Source organism: Boleophthalmus pectinirostris, unplaced genomic scaffold (assembly GCF_026225935.1).
Source record: "Boleophthalmus pectinirostris isolate CB_2022bp ecotype Guang Dong unplaced genomic scaffold, ASM2622593v1 HiC_scaffold_22, whole genome shotgun sequence".
NCBI classification, from domain to species: domain Eukaryota; kingdom Metazoa; phylum Chordata; class Actinopteri; order Gobiiformes; family Gobiidae; genus Boleophthalmus; species Boleophthalmus pectinirostris.
In genome coordinates, this window is record NW_026571190.1 from 24330793 (window position 1) to 24350155 (window position 19363).

At 38.5% G+C, this 19363-nt stretch overlaps 1 protein-coding gene across 1 annotated transcript in view; it reads left to right on the forward strand.

The window, feature by feature from the left end:
- The first annotated feature begins 757 nt into the window (after window positions 1-757).
- fhdc1 (FH2 domain containing 1) overlaps window positions 758-19363 on the forward strand; it is a 34014-nt gene continuing 15408 nt past the window's right edge. Inside the window, exons 1-3 of the mRNA XM_055158709.1 lie at window positions 758-889; window positions 13087-13157; window positions 18130-19290. Of these exons, the coding sequence (XP_055014684.1) occupies window positions 18856-19290 (435 nt within the window). The 5' untranslated portion in view covers window positions 758-889; window positions 13087-13157; window positions 18130-18855. The remainder of the gene's footprint in view (window positions 890-13086; window positions 13158-18129; window positions 19291-19363) is intronic.

Genomic DNA, 19363 nt, shown 5'->3' on the forward strand with positions numbered 1-19363 from the left:
CAAAATATAAATTCACACATGTATTTGTTACATTTGAATTAAAACACTCAAGTCAATTTGACATTTAAAGGTGCACTGTGGGATTTTTTTGGTGGAGGGTCCTCATCTTCTCCACAGGGATGTTGGCTTTGCTTGCAATGTCCCACAGTTGCAGCACTAAACTTGTCTGTCTCCATGGAAACAAGCAGGTGATGCCATTAGGCTAAGTTACATGTCAGAGCTGTGGAGAGCCTATCCTGGAAACTCACATCAAGAATGCAATCTTTTTAAGGAATAGTCAGCTTTATTTGAATAAATGCTAGATAAGTAGATCGATATGCTTTGTTGTACTAGCTACTAAAAGTGTGACCAGAGAAAGTAGTATGAGCAGGAGTTTTGGTGGTGGTCTGAGGGGCTGAAGGTGCAGACTGGCAGCCTCGTTTCTGCCAATCTGCCCCAGAGCAGCTCTGTGGTTACAATCGGGCCTACTAGCTTACCACCATGGAGTGACTGAATAATGGCGGTGCTTGGTATGTCTCGAAAGGCGCTATATTAATCCAATCTATGCATTTATCTTATTACGTGAGCGTCAGAAGTGCGCACCTGAGCCAATCAGCATTGAGCCTTGTCCCCCCGCCCTGTCCCCTCTCTGTCCTCCCTCCTCCCGGCCTCTGCGTCCCTCCCATGGTCCCCCCGCCTCCTCTGGCTCCTCTGCCTCCGCCTCTGCCCTCTCCCTCCGCTCTATTTGACTACTGCAGCCCCATTAGGACACCAGACCAGCCGCTCACCTGGGCAGCTCAAACCCATCTCACCCACACAGATTTTCTCCTCTGAAAAGTATCCCGCACTAACCCTAACGTTGTCGGAGCGGATTACGTTTCCCGACGAGCCGTGTCCTGTCATCCCCGAGGTAAGAGAGGCTGGACCGGGCTGGACGGTACCGCAGCATCTCGGTCACTGTGTGGTGCTGGGCTGGCTGCAGTGAGCTACTTCGGACTAAATGTGACTTTGCATGTTTCTTGGCAGTGCGTAGTCTGTTTGCTGGTTTTAAGATACAGGTGCTTGAAACGCATTATTGTGGAATTATTTTGAAGTTATTTGAGATCTAAATGAAATGACTTGTGTTTGCAATGTAAACAACAGCATCACAAATGTGCTTATCATAGTTCACTTCCATGATAAAGTTAAGCTAAATGCACTGACTAACAGCATAGAGTGCAAAAATAACCTGGCCTAGAAATGTTTTATTTTTAACTATTTAGACTAGGCCTACTGCTGCAGTTTCATGCTTTACATTTAGAATACTGATGGGGTTGTACCATAATCATATTCTCTAGTCTGTTTACATTGGCCTAACAGGATGTAGCCTAGTTATAATGGGTTACTAAGCATTTAGGTAAAAATAGCCTATTTTTTAATAACTAACAGCCTACTATAATAATGGATTTTGTATTAAATTTGATTAGATCTATATCAGGCTATTTCAAAACAATAAACCTTGATTCTTGTAGCATGAGACTCCTCCTATTTAAAGGTGGTAGTACTCAGTTAGTACTTATATTTACTTGAGTAATTTTTTTGAAGAAATTGTATTGTTTAGTATAGTTTTCTGGCAGCATACATTTACTCCTACTTGAGTAATATTTTTATTGAAGTAACACTACTCTTACTTGAGTAAACCTTTTGGTTAATCTTCCCACTATGAGTAGTGACAAAATCTTAATGTTGACAATATTAAATGATTTGAACATTAGTGTTTTTGTCCTTGTTTTTTGTTTTGTATTCTTTGAAAATACCAGATTTTCTGCATCACTTAATGTTTTGTCCTTCCAATTGTATTAACTTCAAATTATAAGTAAGATATTACATCCCAACAGTTGCTCCTTTAAGTTCTTTTGCTTGAGTAATCGTTTTTTCAAATACTTTTTTACTCTTGAGTAATTTCTTGGACCACTACTTTGTACTTCTTCTTCTTGTACTTGGCTACTCTAAGCACCATTGCATTCAGCTCACCAGTAACTGTAACATCAGCTTCAAATCACAGTGACCAGTAGCAAAGTATAGCCTCTTGCTTAAAGGTGCACTGTGCAACTTGTCTGTCTCCATAGAGATGTTATTTCTGGAATGTTCCATTGTAAGACATTAAACTTATTATCTCCATGGTGAAGAACAAGTGACCAGGCTAAGTAACATGTGAGATCTATGGCGAGGTGACCCTGCTTTGAAATTAAAGATAGATAGATTTATTTTACATTGGAACATTACATTACAGTGGAACATTTCAAGCAATAACTCTCCAACCATCAGCAGAAAATAACAAAGTTCATAGAATGTGAATTTCAATATTAAATCATAGTACTTTCTTTCATATTATATTATTATATTATTATTATATGTGGTGTTATATTTCTGTCCATTCAAGTATATTCCATAGAGGTCCATGGGTTTATAGTCTATGTCGTCTTATATTTGTTATGATACAGCTCAAGATCATTACTGCTATTCTGTTATCTGACTTTTTTAACATTCATACCTGCTCAAATGAGCATCTAGTTTTGATACTAGTTTCAGTATTGTTTAGTATCTGATTTTCAAAACATTTGACAACCCTACTAGCTATTTTCTTGCCACCAGACTTTATTTTCTGTGAAGTCGCCCAGCTGTTGTTGTCATTGTAAAGTACTGACAGTAATTCCACCCCCAACCACCGCTATTTATCTGAACACATTTTAACTTTATAACTGTGATTCGGGTGGTTTTGTTGCACTTCTCTTAGACTTTGCTTCCTTGGCTTTTGTGCACTGCTCCTGACGTCCAGATGAATTAGAGGGTCATCCATTCAAAGTGACTGGAACAATAGCACGTTAGAAAGGGGCTTGTCCCGGCTGGGTCAGGGGGAGGGGGGGGCACTGTTACACGGTTGCCGTGGTGTCTTGTAGTTAACATGGAAAACTCAGTGTTCTGACGTCACCCCAATGGAGAAGATATTGGGAAGACCTGATTTATTTGTGTGGGAGGCGGTCAGGGCTGAATACTGTTTGGCGACTCATGAGCAAGTCAAGTGGTCTTTATTGTGAGTTGGTCCTGGATGAGATTTTGAGTAGGACTACACAAGGCATGTGTATTTTTTCTTTAATTTAACTGAACTGTGCCAAAGAGTATATTAAAATATCACATTAATATTGTTATTGCAATGCACATTATATATGTCAGATATCGTATCTTTTAATAGCCTTCAGAAAATTGCACTGCGCTCTCCTGAAAGGTTCTGATATCACAGGGACCGATACTGGAACCAGTATATTGCCCATCCTTACTCCCTATGTTAATTTGGCTCCTTTGGGTGCTCCAGTTTACCCCGTCAATCTATTACATACAAACTCAAATAGGCAGCTAATCCTTCAGCTCCAAGCATTATAGTTTCTGATTGAGATCTTGGCTGAAGATCTGGAGATGGGTCCCCGGGGGCTGCATTGCGGCCACCCACTGCTCCTGGCAGGTTGCCTCAGCAGCTCTTGTTGAAAGATGGGTCAAATGCAGCAAATTTCCTTACACAGTCGACACAAATGCTGTGTTTTGAGTATTTAGCCTCATTGCGTAAAACCAAGGTAAGCAGTAACATGCTTACTTTACCTTGTTATTCTTATATATTGCTACATTTCTGAGTCACAGGTATTCACATACAAAAACAATGTGGCTTTACTTTGATGTGAGTGATAATAATTTGTTAAGTTGTACTTGCTTTGCATCGTAGCTTCAGTTGCTCTTTGTTTATAACATTGGATATTTTTATTTTTTTATTGACCTTTATTTATAGTTCCGCTAAGATTAAGAATCTCTTTTTCAGGGGAGTCCTGGCCCCGGGGACCCTATTTTATATGTTTTTTGGTAGATAAAACCATAGCAGAGAATCCTACGCAAACGACTTTCAAAATCCACACCTCCCCAAAATTGAACTCGGGACCTTCGTGGTCACATTTTTATACAGCGCTTTTCCACCTTCAAGGCAAGGCAAGGCAAGTGCTTTTTACAAGAAGGAACCAGTCACCCATTCAAACACACATTACACCAGTGTCCACATACACTTCGAACCACCAACCTTCAAATCAGTGGATAAACGCTCTACCATCTGAGCTACTGCCGTCCCCAGTCCCCTGTTCTTGCTGTGACACCAGAGCGCCAACATGCCAATAATGACATCAGCCAAACAGCCAAATTCAAATTATTGACTAGATAAAATGTAGTTATTATGTGGGTGTTATTGATGCCTCTTGGCCAGGATGTCTTGAAAAATAGATCTTTAGAATGTCATTGGGACTTTCCTGGTTAAATTTAAAAAAAGGCCAGTGAGTCACAAAAATCAGATCAAGTTCTTCATAAAACATATTTTCATTGTAGTAATTGCAGCCTGAATTGCCTCATCTTAGTGACACAGCAGGTGCATTTCTTCTCTACCTCTCACAATAGGTCCATTACTTTAATTGAATGTTACATCTGACAACCTTCTGACCAGTGATGTAAAACTATTACTTTTTAACCAAGTCCACAATAACATATTGTTGTTTTTTTGTTTGAACTGTAACGTGACCCCTGACTGTAAACAGGCAGGAAGTGGGGTTTTGCAGGTCTAGCACTCTATTCTAATGAGACTTACAGTGCCATGGTGCCCTTGGGCAAACACTGGGAGGTAAACAAGTTTGCATTCCTTGTCTCCCAGCTGTTGTTTCTATGGCCACCTGAACACCTGTCTTAATTGTCCCCTGTGTGTATATAAGTGCAGATAGCCCTCACTTTACCTGGCTCTGCCAGTGCAGCTGTAAACCATCTGTAACGTGAGCACAAAGCTTCATTGATCTGACTTAAGCCCACAGGTGGATAGCACACATTACATTCACTTTGTAATAGGGCCATTAAGAGAACCTACTATCATCTTATGATGGTAATAACTTGTGATTTATTCTTATCTTCTTTTTGATTAAGAAGGAAGGGCCTGTAGTATAAATCTCGCCTCTACATTTGATGAATTTAGCATACATGGCTTGTTTTAAGTTGAGCAATGGGTCAATTAGCCAAACCCAATTTTTATCCGTTATTTTATTGTAGTTATTTTATTGTAGTTATTTTATTGGATTTATATGAAGAAGCAGTCAAATGTCAAATATAAATTTAATCCACCTTTTGACATGAAGACTACAGTCCACATCTGTCTGTAATAAGGATGCATTTGACTCTCATAGCACTTTTTGAAGGTCTCTTTACTATTGTTTGCATTATTTGTTCAGCTCAGTGGTGGTAAGCTACTGCTGTTGCCACAGCTGTCCAGGGCTGGCAGTGAACCCTCTGACCAGCACCAAATACTCACTCATTCCCCACTCCCTTATTTTAAGAAAGTTAATTTTTTCCCCTGTGCAGTGCAGATTTTGCCCCTCTGTACCTGTCTGTCATCTCCTGTCTCCACTCTTAGCAGATGGGAGAAGTGGAGGGGGCATTAGCGTGAAGCCTCTCTTTGGCTGGGGCTTCTCATGTTGCGGGGACCACAACTGGAGACTGGTGCCTGAGTAGAGGCAGACCTGGAGCTGCTGCAGGCTAGACACTGATCACCTGAGAACAAGGACCCAAAGAGCAGAGCGTCTGCAGTCCTGGTTTGATCCACACCAGCCCCACGCTGTCCAGACTTCTGTGTTACCTCACCCCAGTGGCTTTTGTTTCACCCATTCAACCTTCCACCTCTTTGTATTTTTTATTAGCAGCTCTGTGACAGAATAGACTTTTTATAGTGTATTATTGTGGTGAGGCTAGATAGTGCTATTGACTGGGATAACAATGCAGACTTGTAGAACAACATGGGGAATTCACAGAAATGAGTTTACCTCTCACGCAGGGATGGGTCATATGCAAAAAAGAAATCATGATTTTCTGAGGGCCAGATCACAATTTTGTTTTTTATCACAAATCATGTAAAAATAGTATGTAGTACGTAGTACTCTCATCTCCTGTGGCCTGGTTACATAATGTAAATTAAAGTTGGGAAATTTGCCAAAAGAAAAAAACTTTACTGTTAACTGTTAACTGTTAACTGTGATATGCTTTTAGCCTGTTATTAATTACGGTCACATCTTTACAAGTCAAACTGTGTACTCAAGCCTAGCATATATCATCTTGATAGCTATGATTAAAAAGCAAGTTACATGGAGTTGTAATTCCTTATTTTATTATGCTGCTAACCAAAAATAAAGATTGTCCATATTACAGACATCATGTATAACATCATTGTCACTAGTTTTGAACACAAAAAATTGATTAAGTTATTTGTTCCTATAACATTACATACAAACATGCTATTCCAAGACCCAGTAAGCTATAAATAAACCCTTTGGACATAGTGATAATATGTGTCATTGTACTTTAATGTCAACATAGATGTATTATTGCATGAAAACCACCTGTGCTGATTTGAATGTGAGGCGTTCCCCTGCCCAGTCAGCTCAGGGGAGGATACTGCGGTGTTGTCTGTGTGGCGAAGGCTTGCACTGCAAAGCTTGTGTGATTAGACGGGATCCTTGCACCGTGGCGTATGGGTAAACAAGCCAGATGCAACCTGCCCTTCAGCTCATGTACTCTTTCATATTACGCCTCATTGCTGCGTACCAAAACAGTCATTGGGATTTTGAAGCTGCCAGCTGTAATCTGTAAAGTCTGAAAACCTTATTTCAGACACAGCTAGCTATTTAGGAGATTTACAGTAATCTGCTGAGAAGGGCTTTATGATTATAGGCGTGTGTGGTCGGGCAAAACAGAGTAAAAAACAATGTTGTCAAAGATTAATTTAAAGACACATATTAGGCAAAATAGAATTTTTGAGCATTTAACCGTGTTAAAACAATGCTCCCTCACCAAAAACATATGTGGAGTCGTATTATTGCGTCTTTGATGAACCCTATTTAGATCCTTAGGGGCAATGAAAAAACACGCGATCTTGAATTTCCCAGGGTTGTTACATCACAAGTAAAAGTCTGGAGGTCTACTGTGTTGTTGCTAAAACATAGCCAGATTGTTCTAACTATTTCTTCCATCTACTCATGTTCATTACACAGTGTGCTTCTGTTAGCATAACATCGGTAAAGGTTACTATCCCTTTTTCATTAGTAATTCACTCTGCTGCCAGTAGATGCTGTCACCAGTTAAAGGGAGTGCATCTGTAGGAACAAGGTGTCTATTGTTTAAAGATACTTATGAGTGAAGTTCTGAAACATTACATGCCAATCAAAGGTGCTCAAGATCATGTTTAAAGGTCTATACAATAATGGCTAATATTTATGCTTTAAAGGTGCATTATGTAACCTTTCTGTAGGAGCGTCTGCCACTTGCAAGTAGATTTTTTGTTCAAGAATTTTGTATAGTATGGTATTAGACATCACTATGAAAACAAGCACCACTACCAGAATGGGTTGCAGGTCAGATCTATGGAGAGGCGACCCTGCTCAGAGTAAGAATGCATGTTTTTCAAGGTGTTTTGTCAGCAATAAAAATACCTATTACTGTATTGAATTTGTTTAATTGTTTAATGCTATACTGTGCAACATTGCCAGCAAAACAGTAACACCCCTTTTGGATTTTGGCAAACCGCTCCTGTGTGTGAGACCCTAACTGTACAACATTAAATATAGTGTGAAGTAGCTGGGTAGTATAGAGCTGAGTAAGCTAACTACATGATTTGTGAGCACAAAATTTGGCAGCCCGGCTTTTAATTCTATAAAGTACTATGCCATTAATCATTTCCTCAACAGTAGAAGCAATGGGGCTAGAAAGGATTCCCAAGGGCAGCCTGAAGTTGTATTAAATTAGTAATATTTTATCCAAGAGACACTGCAAAAAGAGTGAAATAGTTTACTGGATGAATGTAAGCATTGGCACATATTATAGAAGTAAGAAGAGGGGATGGAGGTGGTTGAGGAGGTGGACGAATTAGCTGCTGTAGAGAAAGATGAAGGAGGGGGGATAAAAGGTGCATTTACAGCATATGAATGTGTTTCTAGCCCTGTATGCCTTTACTTGTTTGGTCGATTACTCACTCAATGGTGCCTTAGTCAACCAAAATTTTTATTAGACGACCAGTCATTTTATATAGATTTTAGGATTTATATGATACAACAACAGAAAAAAATAAATACAATAAATACATTGCTTCTCAGTACTTTTTTTTTTTTTGCACGAGTAGTTATTTTTACATGAACTCCCGTGCAGGGGTGATCTTGTAAATGCAATTTACTTTTGCTTTTACTCGACTAATTAGCGGGTCTGTAGTCAAACAAAATTTCCTTTTGTCAGCTGCAGCACTATGATGTGAAAGGCAAGTGATTGAGAGGCGACAAGGCAGGCTGTGATTGTCTGGCAGTGGCACTCCGGAAACACGAGTGGCAGCTTAGACCTGTCAGGTGCAGGTTGGATTAGCAACTAGTCATGTTACATCAGCAATTGTTCTGGATATTGCTGATTTTATAGTTGTTGTTTAGTTGTTATATATATATTAAATATTAAAATATATGGACTTTGCACATCTTCAAAACAACTGTTTTGTTATTTCACACATAAAAGGGTTGTCAAAAAATAATACACAAATCATCATTCATCTATATTGCCCTACAAAGGCAAAAGACCTTAACTAGCGAATATGAAACTGAGAAAAATTACTTCAAAGTTTCTGTTTTGTCCAGACAAAAGTATAATAGGTAAGGCTCCCAAAATTTGAGAACTAGTTGCCATAATGAAGAAATATTTGTATGCGAAAAATATTGAACTCAAAATTGACCTTTGACCTTTATTTGGCAGTTACTGTACTTGAGCTCAATATTTTTCTTATTTATTCACATAATAAAGGAGATCTCAAATAACCCCAGAATGACATTAACTCTTTTTTGACCAAACATGATGTTCCTGCATTCTGCTTTTTGTAGGGCAGTATAAATATAAATATAAAAAATATATTTATAAAAAGTGGTATAGAAATGTCGAGTATTAACATCTTTTTTCATATGAGACCCCTTTGCTCACCATTCAATGTGATGAAAAGTGTGCACTGCACCATGAAACAGATTAAAATATATATTTTTAAAGGCTTAGATGTTAATCCTCAAACTGCATCAAACATAATTTGTCTGAAGAAGTAACATCAGTAATCTAGTCAAACAGCAGAAAACCTCAAATATTTCTATACTTAAGTAGGCCATTTAGAATTTTGGCCATAACGATAACTAAAACTTACAAAGAAAAAAAAAAAAAACACACTTGAATTTACATTTCAACCTTTGCACAGAAAAGGAGAGGCTAAGTACTGCTGATACATCTTCTCACAGGCAGGAACTTTGATGTCTCAAGATGATTGGCATCTTAATATAGCTACATTTCTGAATTGTGTGCCCATTTGAGTCACAGGAGGACCAAGGACACTGGAGTGGAAAGTAATCATCCCGCTTGGCAGTAAATTACTTCTCACAATGTGCTTGAAGAAGTCCAAAATTATGAGTTTTGGGTCACGAACAGCAGAGGAATTGCTGAAATATGAGCTATATCCATTTGTGATTAGCATATGGCTTTGGAAATTTTGTGGGATAGAAAACATTATTTAAAAAAATGCACGTTTAGCGGAGACAGTAAACTGACAAAGTTGGTTGCAACAATTAGTGTCATCATACTACAGTAAAAATTCAAACTTGATTTTGATACTAAGGAAGATATTTATTACTCATTACCAATTCCAATACTACAATTATAATTTTAAACAATCTTTCTTTAGAGAAGAGAATGTGATTTTCAGCATTACAGCATAGTATTGGTACTTTTTCTTTGTATTACCATGCAGTCTTATATCTGTGTAATCCCTCATATGCCAGTCTATGTGGTCTTACTTGTTCTGATTTGTCTCAATACTTGTTCAAATATCTACTAGTTTTAATACTAGTTTTAATATCTGATGGTCGAGGCTTTTAACAACCCAAATGGCATTAACTATGGCTGAAATTATTTTCATAGCTTGAGCCCAGTTGTTGAAAATTGTGCTGGCCAATATTGTATTTGCTATTTAGGCATAGGCTTTGAGATCTTCTGTATAGCTCATTTTTATGCACTTTTTAAATGTTTTTTTGCAGTTTTATATGTCGGATTTTGTATTCTGTATGTGACCCACCCTTCAATAGGCCTAGTACCAGGGCAATCCGTCAAGTGCAGCAGGTGATAGTAGTGCCTAAGGTCTGGCCTTTCTGGATACGGTTATGTATATGTGTTAGACTTGAGAATCAATAAGGCTTATATTTCTCACTATTACCTGTAGCTGCTTTAAATGTACTCAATGTAACTTTTCCACGTGCTTGCCTTAATGGTTTTTGCTTTACCTTGAATGTTCCACAGTATATAATTAAAAATATTGCAGTTATTCAGTTACAGGTGTTTTTATAACTCTAAATCCCTTGGAAAAACATGCATTCTTACGTATGGGTGCGCCTCTTCTGAGATCTCACCTGGCCTTGTGGACTCACCTGCTTGTCTTCGTGGGAATAGATATGTTTTACGCCAAACTAGTGGGGAACATTCCAGGCAAAGCACTAACCTCTTCATGGAGACAAGCAGGTGGAGGACGTTAAACAGAAAAGTTACACAGTACACCTGAACCTAAGCAAGATTATGTAGATGTTTTTTGTTTCTTTTTGTTTTTTACTTTGAGAAGGCTTCATGTGCCAGATGTGCTACTACAGCACACTAGTTCCATTATAATTCACCACTGAGAAACAAGTACAAGAGAAACAAGTACATGTAATAATCTGCTCAGGACTGGTTTCACACATCTCACATTAAAAGAACAAGTCTATTGTGTCTGAGCCATTCTAAGCCTTTTGTTTCACACATGGCCTTTTCCTCGGGAGATTGGAGACAGAATGTGATATGGATTTGACTGTTATGAAGGCAGCCTCAATCAATACTGGCTTCTACTGTGCTCCAAACAATGTTGAGAGGAAAAACAATGTATTATTATGACTCAATTAGATCTATTTGCAAAATAAACAAGTAAACAGTTCTGAGATGGGGTTCCACCGAAGTCAATACTAGTTCTACCAGACAAATACAACAAATACAAGTTTAACATTACTTTTGGTCAAGATAGTAAATAATTGACCTAGCGTGGTCCTCCAGGCCACAAACATTGAAAGACTCAGAAATATTTGGTACATCCTGGCCTTTCCGTATATTAAGTCACTTGTTACATAAAAGTAGAAGTAGACCAGGAAGTGTATTTTCTTTTGACCTCACTATGTAGGTTACCTGATTTTACAGGCAAATCAATGTCTTAGAAAACAGAACGTAGCTGGATCATACTTTCTCTTGGTAAATCTTAAGATGACTTTAGTAATAGATTTGTCTTCTACTCCAACTGTAAGGTTATAGTTTATCCAAGTTTGGGCAAATGAATGAATAAATGTGTACTTAGTGTCAGAATCTAACTTTTTTGCTCCAATATAGAAGCCTTTCACTATAATTACTATGTACACAGCAGATGGAAGTATAAGAGTTTTTAGGGGTCAATATTTATCGTGGATACTTTCCTTTGTACTAGTGAGAAACTTTTAGATTTATTTCTGTACTATGATAAGATTTGAACTGTAGAGGGTTGAATAAATAACTTATAATTAACTATGACTCATTAAGTGTTTCATGTATCTATTGCGTCTGATCACATGTTCATGAACAATACTGTACATAAAGAATATTTTAGGGGGAAATCAATTCATTCAAGTTTATTGTCTATATTTATTTCGAAATATTTTATTGTCACAGAAGTATCAATACAGCGTATCAAGAAATATTTCACTTAGCCAATTTGTACATGAACAAGTCCTGATTAACCTGGGCATGAGCCTTGAGAAACAAACACGTCCACCTGTTGAGCGTGTACATAAGTACCCTGCTAACAAGCATTTCCATGGTAACGATGAAGCGGAAGGATGGACCCAGTGACCCTCAGGAAATTGAAGTAGAAGTTAACAACAGGGGACCACCAACTGCAGTAGCATCTTGACCTTAACATTCTAACTTTGGAAAATGAGAAAGCTTTATTTGTTTTAGAGTGCAGGCCAGCTTGGGTACTTCTTGATATGGCTGCAAGATTTAGGAGAAAAATATATTTTTATTTATTTTTTTTTTTCTGACAAGGATTGCGATTACATTTGTATCCAGAAAAGTTACTGAAGTATGACTGAAATATGAAACCTGTTTATAAAGGTCTAAAGTACAGGGTTAGCAGAATAAGGCTGTTTGTGGCAGTAATTATGGTAGGTTACTTCAATAATTGCAGCCTTTGCGCTTTGTCCATTACATCCACTTAAACTGCAATTTCAATTTGATTTAAATTAATTGTGCTGCCCTACTTGTTGACAGTTAACAGGCCTCGTCAAGTCCAAAGTCAAAGGAAGTGACAGGTTTGGAGGTGGGGAATCTCCATTGGGAAATCAGATTTACCTGGAAAAACTAATGATGGTTATGAAACAAGACTGTCAGGAACAATTAGCTACCTCTCTCGTGTATCCAACTTCATATTTATAATTTAATCTAGTTTTTGAAAGTAGATAATTTTACCCTATTTTTAATTGATTTTAATGCAACAAATATACCCCACACAATATAGTGCCTTCTGGAAAAAAACAACACAGTTCTTCATAACTCAAAACATGAAGTTATAACTTACAGATGAACATATTCCTTAATTCCTTTTGTCCAATAGTAAAATATTTATTTGTAAATTGAGCATTCCTTACATTTAATAAACCTGATATATACGTGACATGAGTGGATTTCAAAGATTTTTTTGGACCAGATATATATCACGTTTGTCTTTTGCCAGATATTACTTCACTTTTGTCTTTTGTGTAGTTCCATCATGTATTTTTTGTCTTAAATATTATAGCTTTTTTTCTTGTTTGACTATGAGTTCTTCTTGTGATTTTAATGTTCCAACACAAAGCCTTGTTCTGTCTGTCTTTCTTTTATTATGACAGACAATTACTGACATGACATCCCTTACCAGAAAGCATCAACCTAACTCGGCCTTTGTCTCTTCAGGGAGGGGCCACTAACCGCACTCTACAAAGAATCTTCCTTTTGACGTGCTGCTCCACCATAGCGCCCATCAGGTACGTGATTGTGGGTGTGGTTAGCTGATAGCAGTGAGAATGGCCCCAGGCTGGCAGCCCCTCCATCACTCAAGCAGCAGATGGTAGATACGAGCCTATAATCTGATGGCTTCCACAGCTAAAATTCAGAGCGTGGGTCAATATATTACTGTTAGTTAGGCCTGTCACCTGTAATTTTATATTGACTTATTGTTCAATACATGAAACCTGGAATGATATTTTCTGGGAGTCAATGTTTATTTACTTTTTCTTTGCACTACTGGCACAATTTTGGCTGTATGATTTGAATCCTAATAGGTTGAATAAATAACTTGCAATCACTTTCAGATACAAACTACATACTAAAGTGCTTCATTCTAGTGCAGTCCATGGTTTTTTAACAATATTGTAGATATTTGTTGTGGTTTAAATCTGCTCTTGGTTGTTGTGTCAGTTGCATAAAGTAGTTTCAATATTATTGTTTATTGACTATATTTACTTCAGCAATATAAGTTTGTTTATTGTGATAGGCCTACTGTAAGTTAGAGCTTTTTAAACAAGTTGAAACTGCCCATTTTTATGGGCTTTGGGTCTTGCTAAGTGTAAACCCATTCAAATCATCTTAAATTTGAATTTCTGGTGACATATACTATATAGAATTCATATCTGTCCTCCGGCCTATACATAATCATAAAAACAAATAGTTAAGGTACTTTCTTTTGTGATCACAGTGTCCATCAGGTACATTAATATATGGGTGTGCTAGCTGATACCAGTGGGAATGGCCCAAGGCTGACAGCAGGTAGACCACAAGACCCCCACTCCTCCATCACAGTACAGGTTAGCATGCAGCAGGTTAGCAGCAGGTGGATGTGAAGAATGTGGCTTTGCTTTCCCTCCTCTGGGCCAGTCTGGGTCGTGTTCCTGACATCTGTTTCCTCTGCTCTAAATCATTTTGCCCTCCGATCGCGTGCCGTCAGCTGGCCATTGTGTGGAGAAATCTGAAATGTAGCTAAAAGGACACGACACTTGGCAGAAGATTACGTGGAGTTTCATGGGGCGTGCATTCCACAGACTATAAAACTGAGGGCATTATGTAACAATAACATCAAGGTGGGAGTGGGTATTATGGGGAATTTCAGGTTGAATTAGAGAGTTTTAGTGATTTCATATTAACGAGTGTTTTTGAGTTAAAGTTGCAGTATTTAACTTTATGGAGGTGGAAGGGTGCACTTTATTGTCTGTTGTCTGCATTTGTCTGCATTTGACCTGCAAACTCCACACAGAAACCTGGGAATCAAACCCAGAACCTTCTTGCTGTATAGCATGAGTGCTATCCATTCAGCCACTGTCCTGCCTAACCTGTCAGTCCACTTCAGGACTAAACTGTCATCAAACCAGAATCCACTCTCAGCCAGCAGACAGACCTCCATAACCCCAAACTTTAACGCCCTTACCTGTCTACCCATCACTAGCACCTTCCAGAACTAGATGATTCAGCGAGAGGTTAGCTCTTCTCCCCATCGTGAATTATCCATGAGGAGGCTCTGGCCCAACTCAGTCCAGGATGGGTGAACGTGCCTGGGCCTGGTGTGGGGAACTTGAGGCCATCCGTGACGTCAGCTCCATACATTATTGAAACTGCAGCGTATCCGGTAGACAGCATCGTGAGCTAATGGGACAGTACTGAGAAATAGGGCTAGGGAAGAGTTGTGTAAGAATTGGGCTAGTGAAAATGTCTTTATTCTTTACTGTCCAAATTATGTTATGCTGGCATATCCAGAATGATATCTCTCAGTATTTTTTATACTAATGAATCAACAGGAAGCTCTGTTACTGTTACTATACTGCTGTCTTATCCAGTTTGTAGTAAAACAGTACTGTGGATGAGGTTGTAGTCAATTCAAATGATATAATTTTGGGAAAAATAATCAAAATATGCTCCCCTTATCAGCCCAAAATATTGGCAGAGTTTATCGGCCATCAGTTTCTCTGCATTTACAGCAGTCTGTATCTGTCATGTAAACCCCATATCAGTCGATCTCTAGCACAGATCTGCATCAAACTGTGAAGCACTGAATAATGGCATTCTGTCTGATATCACCAAAGTACCATTTTGTCACAGGGATTAGATCATGATTCAAATGAAATAGATTTTCAAGGTGCATAAGGTGTTATTATCCAAAATGGATATTGAAACTCCACTGTAAATGCATGTGACTGATCAGGTGTATGAGCTAGGGTTGGCAAAACATTGAAAATCAGATAGTAAAACTAGTATCGAAACTAAACTCTCATTTGAGCAAGTATTGATACTAAAAACACAAGACAGAAATGAACCTTTCCTGAAAAGCTTTAGAATCACCTTGAGCTGTATCAGAACTATTGTTTAACATGGCATTCTGTTTTCTAAATAAAGGGTGCTTTGTTGTTATTTTTTTTATCATTGTGGTATCGGAATCGGTACTGAGAATCAAGATGGTGTATTTCTTATTCTGTAAAGCACTTTGAATTACTTTGTGTACGAATTGTGCTATACAAATAAACTTGCCTTGCCTTGCCTTGCCTAAAAGTTAGAAATTTTAGTATCGGGACAACACTAATATGAGCAGGTCTTGTTTTGCTTCAGGCATGGAACCCTCAACCTCACAGATCTAATCCATTATGTCCTGTTTTTTGTCAGAAGTCCCATGGAGCTCTTTGTTGGTGCCGTATCAGGTCACTCTGGTCATCTCAGGGCTGTCAGATGGAGCCACTGACTGATATGTTGTTCTGTAACACAACCAGGACCCCCACCCACCTTCATGTTGCTCCACCAGCACTAAGGGGGGTCTGGTTTGAACCGTCTATCACTGTTTGTGCTATTGACAGTGAAATTGGCCAGCTAAATTGTTTGATATTGGAGTGATAGTGATTGGGAAGGAATTCAGGTAGATAAATGAAGTCAAAGGCTAGTATTACAAAAATTGCAAACTACTAAGGGATACTATATACTCAATATAATACAATGTAATACCCATTCTGCTGCGATGAGGATAATAATAAACACTCTTTATTTAGACAATAGAATGTGATTTTCAATGGGCATATTATTCTAAAGCTATTCAGGAAAGATTCATTTCTGTCTTGTGAATGTGACTTTTTAAGAATGGATACTTGTTCAAATGAATATCTAGTTTTAATACTTTTGACAAACATATAGTGTAAGAGTTGAGGTTAAAAAATACACCTAATGTTGTAGATGTAAAATGTAGTGCTTTCACTCTTTCTTTTTCTTACTTGGTCTTGGTGTTTGTGTGACCCCAAAGGTTTGTTGTTCGATCTTAGCTCCCTTCAGTGCATATCACTGTTGTTTCCTTCTGCAAGATACTTAGGCTAAGGCTAACCTATGCCTTGCCTTTAGTGTATGAAAGGGTATGAAGTCAAATATGGAGTGTATGAATGGTTCTTCCATGATTTCAGAACACAAATTTTATAAGATATGATTTTATCATCTAAAATATATGAATTTTGTGGCATATCACCCACCACTAGTGTCATATCATAAGGTATTCTCAATATTATTGTTTATTGCAATATTTTTCTGTCACAATATATCATGCTACAAAATCTGTAAATCTAATGATCTGTGATGATCTTTGATAACACATCAACTACACATCTACCTGATACAGATTAACCTGTGTCTCTCACATGTCCTGGTTGTGTCTGTGTGGCCTTTACTACATGGCATTCTCCCAAGTTCTTTCTCTCCTCTCTGTTTTCTCTTAGCTCAGCCTCGCAAAACAGTCACACCAAATTTGCCTTGCCTTATTTGGCACATTGAGTTGTGAGGTCAAGGGTGTTGCTACACGACAGACCCGTCTCTATGGCAGCGCATGATGCTAATGACAATACGTCTAAGAGCGCACACTGTTTTCCATAGTCACTCTGCCCCAAGGCCTGCCTATAAGGGGCTGTGACTACTGCCTCGCTTGAATAGGGATGCCTGTCTGTCTCCTATAGGTGCTCTAGTCAAATGAAGTCAGACAGCACTGACTAGGAAAAAATTCTCTTTTTGGGTATTGACATTGATTTTGAGAAAGATGAGGAATTGATGGAGAGTCTGAGGTGGCTGATGGTTCTGCTGCTACAGTGCAAAATGGAGGATTGCGTCTCATACCTAAAATAGCAGAATGACAGTATATAAATGAAATTATTACAGACTCTTGATATAACCTGTGAGGAAGTACTAAGCTAAACATGCTATGCTAGTTATCCAAAACCTACTTTACATAGTTGGCTGTTATTGTAAATCCCTAATCTTTATTGAATTCTGTATTTTTTCCATTGTTTCCTCATAGTGTTGTCACAATACTAAAATTTCAAACTCAATTTTGATACTTAAACTTGATACCACTTCCAATACCGCAATGATGCACTCTTTCTTTAGGCACGAATGTGATTTTCAACATTAAATCATAATGCTTGTATACTTATATACTGTATGTATATTACCATGTAGTCTTATATCTATGTAATCCCTCAGTGGTCAAGGTATTTTCCATAGTGGTCCACGAGTCTATTTGGTCAAGCTCAAGATCATCCTAAACCTATTCAGGAAAGGTTAATTTCTGTCCTGTGAATGTAACTTTTTTAGTATCAATACCTGCTCAAATGAGTATTTTGACAACTCTAATTCTAACACTAATTGTTTTGTTATTTGCATTTTTCATTCTTGTATTTATTTTAATTTAATAATTTGTTAGTTAATCCATCTTTTTTTTTTACTTACAACATGTCATTCACCTCTTCACACCCCACAGCTCCACTTCAAAGCTACTCAAATTTTAAAGATAGGATTTGTCACGTCCCTCTCAGTTAGCCCCATTTGACTGAGCACCCCTTTGGCTTAGATGTGTGGCACCCCTTAACTTCCCCTCACACTAACTAGTCCCTGCACCACCAACATGCATGAGTGCCCTGATCTAATCCTGTCCCATGTTGTTTTCAGTGCGCCCTAGAGCTCGCCGGAGGTAACTATCAAAGGCCGACCGCTGCTCTGTGGATGACTAGCGGAGAGGAGGACATGGGCTTAATCAAAGGTGCCGCCACCGTGACCAGATGAATGCACACTCACCTTCTCGGAGGATATAGGAACCGATGTTTTGATGTTTCGCGCCATTCTGAGGTTTTTTTAGCGTTGATTATGGAACTGTTTTTAAAATTAGATTAAGGTGAATGGATGAAGTGTAAAGGTCCAAGGATAAAAAAAAAAAATGTTTGTTTTCAAAAGATCAAATTATTTTTTATTTGATGATTTGATGATTTTTAAAAAACAATGCCGCTGATGCGTATTCACATTTCGAACCAGAAAAAGTCAACAAAAATTTGGTCATACATTAAACAACAATTACTTGAAATCAACCATAAACTTGTGCAAGTTTGGATGTAAATAGAAATCAATCAAAATATTCTAACTCTGGCAAAAATGTAAAAAAAAAATACAAAATACAAATAAAAATTCGAATTTGTATTATGTTAGACAAATTTTTAAAGCATAATTGTCAACTGTGATGAAAGGTCCTTGTTTAATAACTTCATCTCATCTTCAACACCAAATCTTTAAAAGTTTGGAGGATTTTTTACTCTACCCAATTCCTGGACATTCAAAATAAACAAAATTCCTCCATGATTTTTTTAAAGGACACATTAGTAATGTGAAGAGTTGACCCTTGCAATGCTTATTATGAGTGTCCCATCCACACCCTTGGAACAAGAGAGTAGCAGTGAGGCCAGCAGCAGCTCCACCTCCACCTCCATCACCACTACCTCCGACTCTTCCAAACATGCCGTTCCACCAGCTCCACCCCTGCCTCCACCCCCGCCGCCTGGAGCCCCGCCTCCACCACCGCTCCCGGGCAACCACGGCGGCCGGAAGAAGCGTCGTGTGCGGAGTTTTTTCTGGAAGACAATCCCGGAGGAAAAGGTGCGGGGGAAGCCAAACATCTGGACCATGGCGGTGCAGCAGGAGCAGTTCCAGATTGATGTGCGCTCGGTGGAGGAGCTGTTTGGCCAGCAGGAGGAGGCAGGGAGCAGAGGACTGACCACTCCCACCGGGTCCTCCACGCAGGTGTCCAGGGTCCGATCATTCAAGGAGAGCACCAAAGATGAGGTAAGGGTAGTGCTTATCAGATACAAGGTTTGCACATAATATTCGCACAATATACAATAAACAGGGATGAACT